An 18346-nucleotide genomic window follows, 5' to 3' on the forward strand; every position below is an offset into this window, starting at 1 on the left:
CCCAATACCACCCAAGAAGTATGCTCCTTCCTGCAAAAAAGGGCACACTTCCTTTGACAGTCACTCTGACCTACTGACTTAGTAAAAGCACTTACTAAATTAAACTTCTTAAATTTTAGTAAATTAAAGAATATTACATAAAAAAAAATTTCAAAGACTAACCCTATCACTTCTTTGTAGATGCAAAACTAAGGCCCTACTATGCTGGGGGTATAGCTCAGTGGTAAAGTGCTTACCTAGCAGATACAAGGCCATCTCCAGCATCATTAAAAAAAATTTTTAAAAAAAAAAACAGCAGTTCAGGGGTTAAGACAAAAGGATTTCAAGTTCAAGGCAACTTAATGAGACCCTAAACAACTTAGTGAGACCCTGACTCAAAACTAAAAATATAATAATAATAAAAAGTACTAGGGATAGAGTTCAGTGGTAAAGAGCCCCTGGTACTGAATGTAATCTCCAGTACCAAAAACAAACAACAACAACAAAAAAAAACACCCCGGAAGCTCACGTAAGTTAACAGATTTGTACAAGATCACATTTAATTATGGCAGACTTGGGTCTGGGAAGAAATTAGTCATAGACACCTTCTCCCACCCAGCAAAGTGACCTTCACCTGCTGGTGCCACAAGCAGAGAGAACACTGTATAAGAATGACACAGCTCACTGCTGGGCACATCAAGGGCACTGGCCACCAACTCACAGAATAAAAGTCAGTGTTGTTCTCCTTGTCTCTCATGGAACTACAGGAGACACCCCAGATAAGACAGCTGACCCTTAACAGGATAGGAAACCAGGAAATGCTCATGAACTGAACGCCTGTGGCTGCCCACCATGACAGGTTGTATATCATCCTAAAGACAAATCAGCTTCAACACAACTAGAGTGCCTGGGGCATTCAGTTCTACTCTCACGTTGATCAAAACATATAGGCTGTCCAGGCAAACCAGACAAATCTTATTATTCTGCTCAGAAGTATAAGGAACAACTGGTTAATCTCCCTGATCAAAATACACAGGAAGAAATTACTCCTTTATGAGACATTCCACTTGGGAGGGAAGACAGGAGGCAGCCTGGGGCAAGGTGAACATAAGAAAGGTCAGAGAGGCAGCTGACAGCACAGAGAATGGAGCCATATAAATAAAGGTGTGTCGTGATGGTATGCACACAGACAATTGTATAAGAATATTATATATATATATATATATATATATATATATATATATATATATATATATATAATCTTTTGACATAAAAAGCAGATAGTGCATTAGTTTGACACAGTTTTTTCTACTCCCTTGCATGCCTGGAAACAAACAGATGGAATCTTTTATTGCCAAATTCTAATGCATTTCATGTTCATGCTCAGCATAGAAATATTTGGCTTGCCAAAAGCCAGTAAGTTGCTGATCGTTTAAGATATACATGGAGGAGTGACTATCAAAAGTCCCAGCTAGATACTGTGGCCCCACTGCAGCAAGGAAAACACTCTATTTAGGTGAATTTTTACAAAAAGCAGCAAGTATGTGGGTCCAAACATGTAAACTAAAGATGATCAATGTCCATAAAAAAATATTTACTTTTTCACTATAAAAAATACAGAAGCAAACCCCTAAGGGTAATAATTCATATCTGTTACTTGATAGGGCTCATTATGAGAACTGTAGCAATTAATGTTTATCCTAAAGGATAGTCAACAGAATAGCTATTATAGTCAGACATTAAGGCAACCTAGAAAATAAACCTCATAAAGGCTTTAGTCTATGTTATTCTGATACTTTTGGAAATTACTCCTTAAACACTAGAGCCCAAAACTCTTGAGTTGAAAAATTTTGATTCCTATCCACCAGCCACCTCAGTGCCTGGGCTTCTTTCTTGGACTGCTGGAAGCTTGGTATCCACATCTCTCGCAGGGAGTTCCTACGCGGAGCCAGAGGAACTGGAGATGAGAAAGCAAACGTGGTAGGTTCCGGGCAACTCAGGTGTGTAACTTCAGCCTTCCATTTTTTGGGGGGTACACCCTGCAAGAGACAAGAGAAAAAGAACTTAAGACAGAATAAGGAAGCCCAATTTCCATGTTTCCATCTCATAATAATAGAACACAACACATACTCTCCCTAAAGCAAATATCTTCCCTAATGATGTCTCAATAGTTATACTGTTCAACAGTTGAAGGGGAAAGAAGGTATCTAATCCTTATGGAGACTACTCTGGGTACCACACACACAACTAGACAGCTGCATAGATTGTCTCATTTAATTCTTATGACAAGCAAATTAAATAAGTACCACTACCTTATTTTAGAGAGGTGGGAACTAGGGTTCCAAGAGTTGTAAAAACTGTCCCAAACAAATCTTGATATAATTAAAATGTAACCTAGTTCTCTCTAGATTCTAAAGAATTCTCCTTGCTTTTGTTATTATTTGTTACCTCAGTTATGTATTTAGTTCCCTTTACCTGAATGTCACTGCCACTATGATCCTCCCTGCTGCTATGAGCTTGGTCCGTGCCCTTTCCTGGTTTATTTCCATGGTCTCCTGACTAGTGATCCTCATTTTTCTTGATTCAGTGCTAGCCTATACTCAGCAGCTCTTTGCATTCCAAGTTTAAGACCAAGTTTTTTGATGCCCTACAAATTTAAGATTCGGTCCTCTAATAATTTTCTAAGAGAAAAGAAAGAAAGGAGAAAGAGAAAAAAAAGAAAAAAGAAGAAGGAGGAGGAGGAGGAGGAGGAAAGAGGGAGGAAGAAGGAAGAAGAAAGAAGGAAGAAGGGAGAAGGAGAAGAAGAAAGTGAAAGAGAGAGACTCCAGAATGTCAGCCTGAACGTACACACCTAATTTCATTTGCTTATTAAACACCATTAAAACAGGAGTAAAATGATTGTCTTTGGAAATTAAGAACCTGTAAGAATTGAGAGACGAGAAGATGGCAGAATTGTAGTAAAGTGTTGGGCACTAGAATAAACAGGTGGGACAGCAGTAAACAGTGCAGCAGCCGAAGTGTGAGATGCAAAGCAGCCTATTTTACACTGCAGAACCCCAAAGAATAAGAGGCAACAGATACCCCTGGAAGTGGAAGAGGGGCAACAAATTTAAAAGAATTAATAGAAAGTCTGATAAAGGTTTGAAAGACAAAGCTGGAAAATATTCAAAAACTAGAAGAAAAAGTATTTGAAGATTGGACCTCTGGGATCAGTTCAACACCAGACCACCAATCCATGAGATCCACTATGCAAATATCAAAAGTTCCAGCAAAGAGAGAGGAAAGGGAAGAAATGCCCAAGGAAATAATTCAAAGAAATTTCCCAAAAGTGGAAATCCTCACTTCCAGATATAAAAGTCCCAGTGAGGGCCCAGCATGACCATCACAAGAATCTCTTGCCAAAGTGCATTTTTATGAAATTTCCAAAGAAAAAGATTCTATTGTTGTAGGGACAGATGAAGCAAGGCACCGAAGATAGCAGGACACTGTTTTATTTGGCCGCAGCCAGGTTCAGAGGGCACAGCTTTTGCTGTAATCAATCAATCCCCTGAACCCCGAGTTCAGGTAGTTTCAGAGTTTCATACCCAACATGTAAGGGGAGGGGCTCAGAAGTTCACATTGTGCAGAAGTTCACATAAAAGCAGTTTTTTCTTTCACTGTTCTGGGCAAGTTAACCCTTCAAGGACAATACCTGAGAAGGGGAGAGCTTTTTCTCCCCCTTTCTTTCCTCCCCCTGCCAGCTGTTACCATGGAGCCCAAATGGCAACTTCTCTTCTCTTAGGAATGTAGACATCTCTGTGAAGCCCCAGCTCAAGGCCAAAGGCCTTGTTTGCACATTTCTACAAACTACTATACTGGATACATGTTTGTGAGAAACTAGTAAGGGGGTGTCCAGCACCTGGAGTGCTGATTTCTTCCTGGCCAGTGGCCAAGTAAAACAGGACAACACGAAAATAGGAAGTTTATCTACATTGGACTCTTTTGCTGACAGTCCTAAAATCAGCCATGGTGAAGATTTCCGGAGAGGCCCAGTTAAGTCTTTTCTGTGGAGAAAAGGGATGCCACTACACTACACCTCTCTGGTAGGACAAGCCTAATTCAAGGACCAGAAGTTAGGATGGTTTTGGATTTCCTGGTAGCAATACGGGAAGTTAAGAATCAATGGTGAGATTCACTGATGAATGCAAAGTTTAGTGAATAAAACTAAAACTATGGAGAAAAAGGATAGCTGCATATCTTCAAAATATTTCACCAAAAGTACTTTTAATTACTCTGGTGGTCTGGTACTTTTTACACATGCCCACTAATTATTTGTATTTCTCTCTTAAGGAGATAAAAGTTTAATTCCTCTCCCTTTGAATCTGGGCTGGACCTAGTGATTCATTAAGTGAAAAAAATGAAAGTCAGTTTTTCATAGTAGAAAAAACCAGTAGACACCAGCCTTAATAAAGTTAATACTACCAGTAATGTCATGTGGCTATCATGCAACCCCCTGAGATGAGACACAATGAGGATGTTTTCTCTTCTTTAGTATTATTTCCCAAAATCTATAACCCAAGTGTGAACTTGAGAAAGAAAACATTAGACAAACCACATGAAGGGCTATTTTATAGAATTATGACCAACACTGTTCAAAAGTCATTAAAAATAAGGAACGTAGAGATCACAGATTGAAGGAGACTAAGGACAGATGATGGCTAAATACAACCTAGAACCGGGATATGGTCCTGGAAGAGACAAAGTCTATTAGGAAAATATGATGAACAATGACTAAAGTTTATAGCTTAACCAAAATTAATTGTTGTTGAAAAATGTACTATGATTATGTAAAACATTAACATTAGAAGCCAGGTGAAGTGTACACAGAACTTGGAGCTTTCTTTTTAATCTTCTGTAAACAAATTATTTTTAAAAAAGCTTTTGAAAGGCACTGCAAAATGCCTTCAAAATTCTTAGAAAATTGATGTCTATTTTCATAGTTTACGCTCAAATTATTGCTTAAATGTTATAGTGGAATGAAGACATTTTTATATACTCTCCCAAATATCTCTTCATTGGAAGCTAGTAGAGCAGAACAGAATCGAGTAAGGAGATCCCAAGGTGATTACCAAAAACAACTTTGAGAAGACATTGTTCATCTTTATTGACTGGTAAGTACAAAGGCAGTCAGGCAGTATCCTGCTAAACTGAAGAATCAGGTGCAAGCAGCTAAGAACTATGAAAGGGGAAGCTGAGGTTCAAAATAAAGAACCATGTAACTGTCCAAGCTGGCAAATGATAAAATAAGCTGTCTTAAAAATAATGAAATCACAAGGTGTGGTGGTGCATGCCTATACTCCCAGTGGCTCCAACAGCTGAGGCAGGAGGATAGTGAGTTCAAAGCCAGCCTCAGCAAAAGGTGCTAAGCAACTCAGTGAGACAGTCTCTAAATAAAATACAAAATAGGGCTGGGGATGTGGCTCAGTGGTCAAGTGTCCCCTAGTTCAATAACCAGTATCCCCAAAATAATAATAATAATAAAATCATCAGCACTAGAAATTTTTTAGCACAAATTAGGGCACAACTTGTTCACAATATTTGAATCATCAGTTAGCAGGCAGCTGTACTCATCACATAACCTTCAATGGCCTTCTCAATATGGACCCTGTCTAACTGTTTACATGAGACCATTGGAAATGAGTCTATTTCATTTCCAGCCACTTGAGAAGACTCCACTCAACAGTGCAGGATAAGGTTCCGTCTGAAGGTGACATAACAGAGGAAAGAATCCTATAAAAAGGACTATTTCACTCCAACATTCTGCCAAAAATATTTCACAATATGACCTGAAGGAAGTGTGTTTGATGAAATCATTATGGCACTTTTAGAAATAACCAAGTTTGGGTATTCCTTTCTAGCTGAGATCTTGGGAAGAAAAACAAGCTATTTCTAAAATATGATTTTAAAAGATTTTCTTTCCAAAAAGAATATGGCTCCTTCTTCAACAATGAGGAAAGAAATCAGATAATCCTCAAATTCTGAACTTTTATTGAGTCTACTGGAGAACTGAATCCCAGAGCGAGAAACCCTTCCATGGAGAGTTGGATACATGATCTGCTTCACCTTTGGCAGAACACAGGAGAAAGCTGTGGTCACCATACAAACAGGTAATAAGAAATCAGGTAAAATTCTAACCCTTCCTTAAGTGTGAAGTATCGGCTACCCTGTCAGTTTGGCATAGCTGGGAGGGCCAGTTGCAAAAGAAAAGTTCTAACTCACTGAAGAGCTCGTTGCCATGCCTCTCATTCAATGCCAAGAAGGAAGATGAGGGTGGGGAGAAGACTGGAAAGGGCTCCCCACCTTGGCACAGTGCAGTGGCAGGAGGAAATCAACTTCTGCTTGGAAACATTCAATAAGTCTTCCCAACCTCCCCAGACCCTTCTTTGATAAAGTGAAAAAAGCCTTATGCCACTGAAGGAGTAGTAAGAAATCCTTCTGCCCCCAGATACAAGAGAAAAATCTATTATTTGCAGGGAATGGGGGGCGGGTCAAAGCAAAACTCCTCTCTCCTGGTTGGGAAAAAGTTCGAAACTATGTTGGGCCTAGGATCCTACAGTGATACCAGAGGTGACCTACACTGATGAGGGACAAAAAACTCTCTCCCACCCAATCCAACCAAAAACACAAGACACTGTTTAGCTGCCATGGGAAGGAGAGGCTGGAACACTAGAAAGCTTCACCACTGAGACCTAGGGGTTGAGGGCCTGCCTAGACCTGGGGCTACCAACAAAAACCTGCCATACTGCCAATATGAACCTACCATGAAGTAACAGGAAACGGCAGTTACACAGCAAGAGGAGCGATGCAGGAATCAATAAAAGTTGAGAGTGGAGGATAAACACTGAGAAAAAAACTCTTTACCACTCCAGACCCCACTCTAAGCATGGGTAATAGCAAGGCTTAGTTACTAGATAAATGTTATTACTGAACAAATTTGAAGCCTGTGGAGTACTAAAGGTAATAACACAAATCCCAAATCTAGCTCAACTCCCTTACCCACTAACAGCCTGACAAAAAAGAAAACCTGCCCATTTCTACACACAAATGCTATTTACCTCAGTCTCTACACTCATGTGCATGATATTGAGCAATCTGTTAAAAAAAAAAAAAAAGAAGAAGAAGAAGAAGACACATTTTTTTAAAATGGTCAAGAGCTAAAACAATCAACAGACTCAGATAATGGCACTATCAGGCAGGAACTTTAAAAATACCTAATGTTAAAAATTATAGTGGAGGGGTTGGGGTGATGGTTCAGTGGTAGAGCACTTACCTCACATATGTGAGGCACTGGGTTTGATTCTCAGCACTGTATACAAATAAATGAATAAATGAATAAAAATATAATGGAGAAGGTGAAAAAATATGCATGAACTTAAGAGTTAAATCAGTCAAGAGATGTAATACAAAGCAAGGATCAAATATTCTGAGATCAAATATTGTGAGGTCATCACATTAAAAAGATAAGAGAAAAAAATAAAAATAAGGAACTGCCGAAATTCAATCAGGAGGATACAAAATTTAAACAGATCAATTTCAAGCAATAAAAGATGCCATCAAAAACCTACCAAGAAAGAAAAGGCCAGGACCAGATTCTCAGCCAAGTTCTATCGGACCTTCAAGGAAGAACTCACACCAATCCTCCTCAAATCATTCCATGAATTAGAAAAGAAGGAAATCCTTCCAAACTCATTCTAAGAAGCTAGTATCACCCTGATACCAAAACCAGACAAAGATACATCAAGGAAAGAAAACTTCAGACCAATATCCCTGATGAATATAGATGCAAAAATTCTTAATAAAATACTAGCAAATCACATACAAAAACATGTTAAAAACATAGTGTACCATGATCAAATGGGGTTCATCCCAGTGATGCAAGGTTGGCTGAACATATGAAAATCAATAAATGTAATTCATCACATCAATAGACTTAAAGACAAGAATCACATGATTATTTCAATAGAAGCAGAAAAAACATCTGAGAAAACACAGCATCCACTCAAGTTCAAAACACTAGAAAACTAGGAATAGTAGGAACATACCTAAACATTGTAAGAGTTATACATACTAAACCCAAGGCCAACATAATTCTAAATGGAGAAAAACTGAAAGCATTCCCTCTAAAAACTGGAAAAAGACAGGGATGCCCTCTGTTACCACTTCTGTTCAACGTAGTCCTTGAAACTCTAACCAGAAAAATTAGGAAAGAGAAAGAAATTAAAGGGATACAAATAAGAAAAGAAGAGCTGAAACTATCCCCATTTGCTGATGACATTCTATGTTTAGAAGACCCAAAGAACTCCACCGGAAAACTTCTAGAACTCATAAATTAATTCAGCAAAGTAGCAGGATACAAAATTAACACCCATAAATCAATTGCATTCCTATGTAACAGTGATAAATCAACTGAAAGAGAAATTAGGAAAATTATTCCATTCACCATAGCCTCAAAAAAAAAATATTTTGAGAGTCATTATAACAAAAGAGGTAAAAGATATCTACAATGAAAACTACAGAACACTAAAGAAAGAAATTGAAGAAGACCTCAGAAAATGGCAAAATCTCCCACGTTCTTGGATAGGCAGAATTAACATTGTCAAATGGCCACACTACCAAAAGCGCTACACAGATTTAATGCAATTCCTATTAAAATTTCAATGACAACTATTCATAGAAATAGAAAACACAGTCATGAAATTCATTTGGAAAAATAAGAGACCCAGAATAGCCAAAGCAATCCTTAGCAAGAAAAGCTAAGCAGGAGACATCACAATACCAGACCTTAAATTATACTACAGAGCTACTATAAGAAAAACAGCATGGTACTGGCACCAAAACAGACATGAAGACCAATGGAACAGAAGAGAAGACACAGAAAAAACCCACACAAATGCAATTATCTCATACTAGACAAAGGTGCCGTAAACATAAAATAGAGGAAAGATAGCCTCCTCAACAAATGGTGCTAGGAAAACTGGAAATCCACATGTAGCCAAATGAAATTGAATCCCTGATCTCTTACCCTGCACAAAACTCAAAGTAGATCAAGGACCTAGGCATTAGACCAGAGATGTTGCACCTACCAAAAGAAAAAGTAGGCCCCCAACTTTCTCATCATGTCGACTTAGGAACTGACTTCCTCCACAAGACTCCTAAAGTGCAAGAAGTAAAATCAAGAATCAATAAACAGAATAATATCAAACAAAAAAGCTTCTTCACAGCAAAGGAAACAAACAAGGATATGAAGAAAGAGCATACAGAAAAGGAGAAAATCTTTGCCACCTGCACCTCAGAGCATTAATCTCCAGGATATATAAAAAAACTCAGAAAACTTAACACAAAAAAAAAAAAAAAACAAATAACCCAATCAATAAATGAACAAAGGAACTGAACAAGTACTTCACAGAAAAAGAAATAGAACGGTCAACAAATATATGAAAAGACTGTTCAACATCTCTAGCAATTAGAGATATACAAATTAAAACCACACTGAGATTCCATCTCACTCCAGTCAAAATGGTAATTATCAAGAATACAACTAATGATAACTTTTAGTGAGGATGTGGGGAAAAGGTACACTCACACATTGCTGGTAGAACTGCAAATTGGTGCTACCACTATGGAAAGCAGTATGGAGATTCCTCAGAAAACTGGGAATGGAAGCAATATTCTCCCAAAGCAAAGTTATCCCACTCCTCAGCATATACCCAAAGGACTTAAAATCAGTATACTATGGTGACACAGCCACATCAATGTTTGTAGCAGCTCAATTCACAATAGCTAAGCTACTGGAACCAACCAACCTAAGTGCCCTTCAACAGATGAATGGATAAAGAAAATGTGGTATATATATACACAATGGAATATTATTCAGCCATAAAAAAATGGCTTTGTGACTTTTGCCAGTAAATGGGTGGAGCTGCAGACTATCATGCTAAGTGAAATGAGCCAATCCTAAAAAAATCAAAGGGTGAATGTTCTGATACGTAGATGCTAACACACAATAAGGTGGGGGAGGGAAGAACAGAAGTTTATTGGGTTAGACAAACAGGAATGAAGTGAAGGGGGGTGATGAGATAGGACAGAAATCAGACATAACTTCCCTATTTCACCACCAGTGAAACTCCACATCATGTACAACCACAAGAATGGGATCCTAATTAGAGTAAGTTGTATTCCGTATTTGTAGAATGTGGCATAATGCACTCTACTGTCATGTATATCTAAGAATAACAAAAATAAAGAACTGGATTGTTAATATGTAGAAAACATGATGTAACTGACAATTTCCCACTTGGAACTGTTCCTTCACATATTTCGTCTAAAATATAAAAAGCAGTGAAAAATTACTTCAGGAAACTCCAGTTAGAAAGTAAGTTCTGTTAACCCTAAGAGAGACTTTCTGCTTTGTTCTGTTTAAATATAAATAGGAAACCTCTAAATTATCCATCTTTTAGAGTCATGTCACACTAAATCCACTTTTCCCAGAAATCCTCCCCATTTCATACCTCATTTATCCTTCTAACTTCACAAAATCATCCCATCTACTTAAAACATTAATACTTAAGAAGAAAAGTTTTGACCCAAGGAGTTTATTGGATGACTTTTAATAAATGACATCTATGATATAAGCATAAATTTTTACTCTGTGAGTAGATATTGGATAAAAGTTTGCTCAAAGAAAAGAAAATGTAAAGAAGCTCATTCTCTCCCAGCAAGTGTCCACTTAAGGTTGTTACTCCTAGTGGTGATTTAGTACTAGGGATACATGATGCTAAAAGCTTTAACATGAGAATACAACTAAATGCATCTTTTGTTTCTAGGGTTCATCATCTTTGGTCAGAAGTTAACAGAATCGCTGTTAATGCAGAGTCGGAGCACTGGGGCAATAGGACTAACAACTAACAACCGGCTGACAGTAATTAGGATGGTCCTTTGGTAGATTCTTGTAGAATCTCTACCAGAAGTGTTCACGCCTATCAGAAAACCTTTCCCTCCCATCAAAGATCATTTCTATTGCTATTTAATAATATCTGTCTAAACTGTAAGACCTATCTATGACAGGGACCATGTATTTTATTGTCTACCCAAATAATGTCAGAAAAAGAGCATATCCTCAATGAAAATGTTTCTCAATAGTCTATTCAATAAATGAGTGGAGACTTCCAGATTTAAAAAAAAAAAAAAAAGATTGACTAAACATACATTTTAATAATGAGAGTAAGGAGTTTTCTAATATGACATAATCTCACAAGGAAAGACAAAATGGTGGAGAAAGAGTAACAAAATTTTGGAAATGGCAAAATCAATGACTTAGTTGATCGGAGAAAGTTCTAAGAAGCAGAAAAGCAACTCTGAACACTACAATGGGCCCAAGAAATTCTAGAATTTAGTGACATAAGAAAACTCTGGAAGTGAGTAAAAAGCAGGGGCTAAAACCAGAAAAGGCACTTGTTTTGGCAAGAAGCAATAGAAGTCATGAATCACTCTGCACAAACAAGAAACTGATGCTCCCCTATCCCACCAAGTCAGGTATCTCTAAGAATCTTGTATGGTGGGTCGTTAGGTTTAGGGAGAGTGGGGCATAGTTGAAGGTGAGGGCACTCTACTCTAGCAGACACCTCTTAGGTGCCTGAACCATCTCAGCCAGAACAGTTTGGGCTATTCATGGCCCTGGACAATTGCACACCTCAGCTTCTTCCATGTGACTCCTTTCCTGCCCTAAGATTTAACTGCCGATGTCACTATGAACTCTTCTCAGCAACTGATCACCCAAGTGCAAGCCAAAAGTAAGTGGGATTTAAGCCCAGTTGGAAAAATTTTTACTTACAGAAGATTAGAGTCAATGGATAAATTCACCCCCCTCCCTTACCCTGATCTTGAGATGCTCTACGTGCTTCTCATTGGAAGGTTGAAATAATTAACCATTCGTCCCATTTAAAAGCACTCATCTCAGTCACATCCTTATATTTGCCCCTCCTCCTTCACTGCTTCACTCACCTCTTCCTCCCTCCATCTCTACAGGATTACACTTCATAATATAATCACAGCACATATGCCGCTGCTTCCCTTTGTCTTTTGTGGAACCCAGGTTAAAAGTGTTGGTGCTAGGAGTGGCCCTAAAAGGTATTATTCAACTGATGACAATAAAAGCCCCACTACTGGTGGTAAATAACCACTAAAACCAATAAGGATATCACCTTTCACTTTGCACATGAGTGAAAAATGCAGGGCCTGCTCTAAGGAGAAATAACTCATAAACCCAAAAAGCCCCTGGAAGCTCTGGCTAGAACACACTGCCAAGAACTGGGGAAGCATATGCAGGGTATATCTTGAGGCATTTGGATCAGAGTGAGAGAAATATGAGGATAAATAGGAAAAACTTTATGGACCTAGAGAGACACACTTATGATATGAAATACAATACTCTGGCAAGAAGTAGGACCTGAAGCTGGTCCTAATGATTTGTTGAATGTCTCCTTGAAACTGGGACATGATGAGGGTGTACTGTAAATGAGACCGAAATGGCAAAGCTTGCTCAGCATAATATCAGGAAGATGGTAAGAAAGCTCAGGAGCTGGAAAAGTTAGGATGGATTTACTACGTAAGACTGAGAACCAACCCAAAGGACACTGAGAACTCAAGAGGACACTTTACAACTTCAGTATGGGAAGAATGACTGACATGAGAGAAGAGAGAAGGACTGACACTTTTTATCAGTGTGCCTCTAGAAACAGAGTCTCTAAAAATAAAAATTATATATATATATATATATATATATATAAATATTTTTTTAAAGCAAGCTCCAAAATCAGGTATCAGCACTTGACCATCAGGGAAAGTACCATAATGATTAGGAATGCCACACTAGAGTTGCCTCACTCACAGGATTTGTAGCATTTCTGCAGGTGAGATAGATGGTGGTCAAAGTAACTAAGTTACTCAGATTGTATAACCAAAAGGGATAAATCATGAAGAGAAAATGAATGGTAGTTACCACAATGGAACTCACTGTTTCAAAAACTAAAATTAGGTCACAGAGCAGAGCCACTGGCTGAAAGGTCCATTGCTGCAGTTCATTATTCATTTGAGAAGAAAAGCAGAATATTGAGATTTTCAAAGACTGCTGGATACAGGGTCTGAAGCTGACAGTTGCCAGAGGCTCAAAACTGCACCATGACCCTCTGTTTAGAGTAGGAGCACATCGTGACCTGATGATAAATGAAGTTGTTGCCTACGCCTAGTAGCTCCAATGCTTCTACAAATACACCTTGTGTTTATTTCCTTGGTTCCTGAGTGAGTATGTGGGGAAGTTGTACTTAGCAGCTGGAGGAAACTTCATATAAATTCCTTAATCTGAGGGTCTAAGAAAAAAATCATGACAAAAACCTTCAAACTGCCCCCTTTAGTCAGGACGCTGACTGAAGCTATACCATATCCTTGGGGAAAACTTCAGAGATCAACACCTGTATCAAACTGAGGGCTTGTCCTCATGATCCCCACTCACCCCCTTTTAATTTACTTTTCTTACTCTTGACAAAAACAAGTTAAATCATGGCTGAAGATGGCATATATTATGACCTTAACCTAATAGTGAACCAACTACCACTGCCCTACTGAATGTGCTATCTATGTAAGACCAACACTACTCCAACCAATATCTGATATTAATGACCACAAATAAGTGTCCACTGACAAGAAGCTCTTAACAAGCAGGTTGATAATATGGTTTGTCTTGGATGTCACCCAGCTTCCATGCTGTTACCCATTACTGTTCTTTGGCCCACGAACCAAGAAGACATGATTGCAATGATGCAGGTTATGCATGAACCAAAAAGCTTCAGCTCCCAAACATGAAGGCAGAATTCATTACTGCCATTTTTTTAATACCTTGCCTACCAGCAACAACGATCAATGCTATGAACTTTAGATATGGCACCATTCTTTGAAGGAGACCATCTAGCCTCTTACTGACTAAAATCCTTTCACCCAGAAGGAGCAGAAATTTGTCTTTGCTGAAATTGACACCTACTTTAGATACATATTTGACTTAATTTCCACCCCCTGCCCAAATTCTGCCAACACTGACCATCCGGGGGTTACAGAATAGCTTCTTTAGCAACATGGTAACTTGTAAATACTAAGACGACCCAAGAACCCACTGTATATTGAAGGAGATATCAATGGACAACTGACAGCTAACAACATGCAGTATGACCCTGAGCACAGGATTTATTTCTTTCACGTTAGTGACCCCATCACTAAGAAGAAGTCAGAATAGTCTTTTAGTAACTCAGCATAAGTAACAGTGCAAGGATAATACTTTATGGGTTTATTAAACCAGTAGTTGATATCTGGTATTGTATTCCAAGCAGCTAGACAAAATAGTTCTAGGAAACCCCCAGTTGAAGTAGGATTGACCAACCTCACCATAATTCTTTGACCCATTTGCTTATTTTGTGTTTTTTATTCCTGCAACTTGAGTCTTTTCTGGGTTCCCAGGTAGAGTGGGAAATGGGAATCTTTTCCACTAGGAGCATAGGAAGGTTTCCACTGAACTTGAATCTACAGAACTACAACTACTCCCTGGTCACTTTGAGTCCTTAATAGCAATGGATTAGCAGGAAAAATAAAGAAATTTCTGTGGTGGTGGTAATAATGGACTAATAATTAGCTAATGTTGCAGCTATACAATGGAAGTAAACTGGGCATATCCAGGACTGGGCAGTGTCCATACACAAATGAATTTCATATCCAATGTGAAAGTGTAATTGCAGTAATCACTGCCTAAGAGGGGCAAGGCAACTACAGATTCCTATGGGAAGAAAGTCTGGTCACCAAAGGCAAGCAATCCAAACGATTCAAAGTTACTGGCCAATAGTGAAGGAAATAAAGAATGGGTTGTGAAACAGGAAAAGGATGCATATCGGTTATTGACTTTGGGTCACCTGCAGCAATGAGGTCTAAACCTTATTTCATTAACCCTCTTGTCCAAAGTCTTTCAGAGAGCTGGGCTGACCAACTGGACTTATACTTCCTTACTCAGGGAAAAAAATGATAATCTCCCCTCCTATCATTATTAAATACTATAGTATGAGACCTGGACACAGAGGAAAGATAAGGGAATCTGGGTGATATCAAGAATGGATGATATTAAATACTTTTCATTTCATCATTTCAGATCCCCTCAGCATAAATGGACTCTCATTCCATTTCTACATATGCTTGACAGATTTCACATAGACATGACCTGAAAGAACACTGGCTATTACCTGCACCAATGCCTTTCATTTCCTACCCCAAGACTTCCACGCTGATATTGCTTTGAGATCACATAGGAAGCTGACATGCATACATGTACATCCAGAGCGTAGGGAAGTTAACATACCATGGGACAAACCTATGACCAAGGGGTCATAGAACCAGTGGATCAATTCTCTCTACAGTCTTCCTACAAGCATTAAGAAAGTATTTAGATTTGGGGAAGCACATTTCTATAGATAAAGCAATCAGTCACACTTAGTAGTGGCTAGGACAATTAAGGTATCTTTGTGTTAACTCCTTCCCTGCTTTACCCTCCTTGGCCTTTACTCTGGCTTACTGGGATTATACTCATTAATAAAATAATAGTACATAAGCCTCCTGCTCAGGCTATATCTGGGTATGTATGGAGAAAATCTAAGCTATTAACATATACTCAAGATACAAGGTGTAATGCACAACTTTCAGTTCTGAATGCTGGCAGACATAGCTTTCTTTTTCCACTCAGCAAACAGAACACTTGCAACCAAGCCAGCACCTCCCTTGAAGGAGATTAAAAGAGCAAAATGATAAATAAGTCAATTCATGTAGAAGACACAAAATTACTAAATATTTATTTACCTAATAACAGAGCTTGAAGACACTTGAAGCAAATATTAACAGAACTGAAAAAAGAAATCAACTCAAAATGGATTAAAGACCTGAGAATTAAACCAGAAACTATACAACTCCTAGAAGTTTTCTTCTAGGGTCAACATTTCAACATATTTTCACAGGCAATGACTTTTCCAATAGGACTCCTAAAGCTCAGGAAATAATGCCAAGAGTTAATAAATGGGACAGCATCAAATTAAAAAGTTTCTGCACAGCAAAAGAAACATTAGGAATGTGAAGACAGAACCTACCTAATTGGAGAAAATTTTTTGCTAGCTACTCTTCTGACAGAGTATTAATATCCAGAATATATAAAGAACTCAAAATACTTAACACCTGGGGCTGGGGTTGTGGCTCAGTGGTAGAGAACTTGCCTAGTATATGTGAGGCACTGGGTTCAACCCTCAGCACCACATAAAAATAAATAAATAAAATAAAGGTAAAAAAAACACAGCAAAAAAACAAGCAACCAATTATGAATTGGGCAAATGAACTAAACAAACACATCTCAAAAACAGAAATACAAATGGCCAACGGCTATATGAAAAAAAAGTTCCACATCATTAGCAAGTAGGGAAATGCATATCAAAATTTCCCTAAGACCTCAGTCAGAATGGCAGTCAGCAAGAATACTATCAATAATAAATGCTGAGGAGAATGTGGAGAAAAAGGAACACTTTTATACTGTTGGTGGCATTGTGAATTAGTACAACCATTATGGAAATCAGTAAGGAGGTTCCTCAATGACTAGGAATGGACTCACCATATAATCCAGCCACATCACTCCTCAATATTTATCATAAAAAATTAAAGTTATCTTACTCTAGTGATACATGCACACCCATGTTTATAGCAGCACAATTCACAATAGCCATACTATGAAACTAGCCTATATGTCCATCAATGGCTAAACAGATAAAGAAAATGTGAGATAGATAGATAGATAGATAGATATATATATATATATATATATATATATACACAAAAAAATGGAGTTTTAGTCAATCAAAATTAAATAAAATTATGTCATCTGCAAGAAAAAGATGGAACTTGGGAACATTATGTTAAGTGAAATAAGTCAAATTGAAAGGTCAACGGTTATGTGTTTTCTCTCATATGTGAAAGCTAGACAGGAAAAAGGAAAAGAAAGGTGAGGGGTCAAGAATCTCATGAAAGGAAAGGGAGATCAACAGAATAGAAGAAAGGGACCAGAGGAAGGGAATAGGGGAGGGAAAGGAGAAACACTGGAGAATCTTATTGGCCAAATTATATTGTTATATTGTGTGCATGTACAAATACGTAACAAGAGATCCCGTTGTTGTGTACAAGTATAATGCACCAATAAAAATATGGAAAAAAGAGATTTGTTTGTGTTTTAACAAAAATAAACATATATACATACATGAGTTACTTAGGGTAACTCATGAGTTACAAAATATGTATACCAGACACAATAAAATACTGTCCAGAGAAATTAGAGACCTAAATACTTTGATAGATTTACATGTGTATGGATTAACTGTCTCATTGTCAATTCTCCCCAAACTGATATATAGATTCAACATAATGGCAATAAAAATGCCACCAAGATTTTTGTAGAAATTGACAAAATGTATCTAAAATTTTTGTGGAAATCAAAAGACCCAAAATTGTGAAAATAATTTTTAGAAAGAACAAAGTTGGAAGACTTTTCAAAAGGATCTTTCAAAAAGCTTTTCATAAAGACTTTTCGTCAAGCTACAGTAATTAAGATAGGTGGTCCTGGCATAAATACAGACATATTGATAAGCCCAGAAATTAACACAAAAATATATGGACAATTGATTACTGAAAAAGAAGCCAAGGCCATTCAATCAGTAAAGTATAACATTTCCAGCAAATTATTCTGCTACAAATGGATATCCAAATAAATGAATCTCAACTCTTGCCTCATTCTGCATTATAAAAATTTATTCTAAGTGGGTCATAGCATAAATGAAAAAGTTAAAACTATAAAATTTCTAGAAAAAACAGAAACAATTCTTAGTGAATCTGGGCTAAACAAAGATTTTTCTACGCAGAACACAAAATGAATGAAAAAAGAAGCATAGGTTGGGCTTCATCAAAATTTAAAACTTCACACTTCAAAAGACACTATAAGAAAAGAAAAAGATGGACTGGGGTTGTGGCTCAGTGGTGGACTGCTCGCCTAGCATGCATGAGGCACTGGGTTCGATCCTCAGCACCACGTAAATATAAAATAAAGATATTGTATCCACCTAAAACTAAAAAATAAATATTCTTTTTAAAAAAGAAAAAAATGAAAAGGCAATCTACAGGCTGGAATAAAACACAGCACTTGTAACCTTATAATTAAAAATCATTCTGTATTAGAAACATGTAAAGACTTCTTAAAATTCAATAATAACAACAC

General features: G+C 37.6%; 1 protein-coding gene across 7 annotated transcripts in view; it reads right to left on the reverse strand.

The window, feature by feature from the left end:
• Positions 1-509: 509 nt before the first annotated feature.
• The window catches only part of Fut10 (fucosyltransferase 10), an 88642-nt gene continuing 70805 nt past the window's right edge, over positions 510-18346 (reverse strand). For 6 of the 7 annotated variants that reach the window (XM_048792799.1, XM_015501247.2, XM_048792802.1 and 3 more), the window contains one exon: positions 510-2018. In XM_048792799.1, the coding sequence (XP_048648756.1) occupies positions 1785-2018 (234 nt within the window). In that variant the 3' untranslated portion in view covers positions 510-1784. The remainder of the gene's footprint in view (positions 2019-18346) is intronic. The other variant, XM_048792801.1, reaches the window with a different exon arrangement.

The sequence above is a fragment of the Marmota marmota genome, unplaced genomic scaffold (genome assembly GCF_001458135.2).
Source record: "Marmota marmota marmota unplaced genomic scaffold, marMar, whole genome shotgun sequence".
In the NCBI taxonomy this organism is placed as follows: Eukaryota; Metazoa; Chordata; class Mammalia; order Rodentia; family Sciuridae; genus Marmota; species Marmota marmota.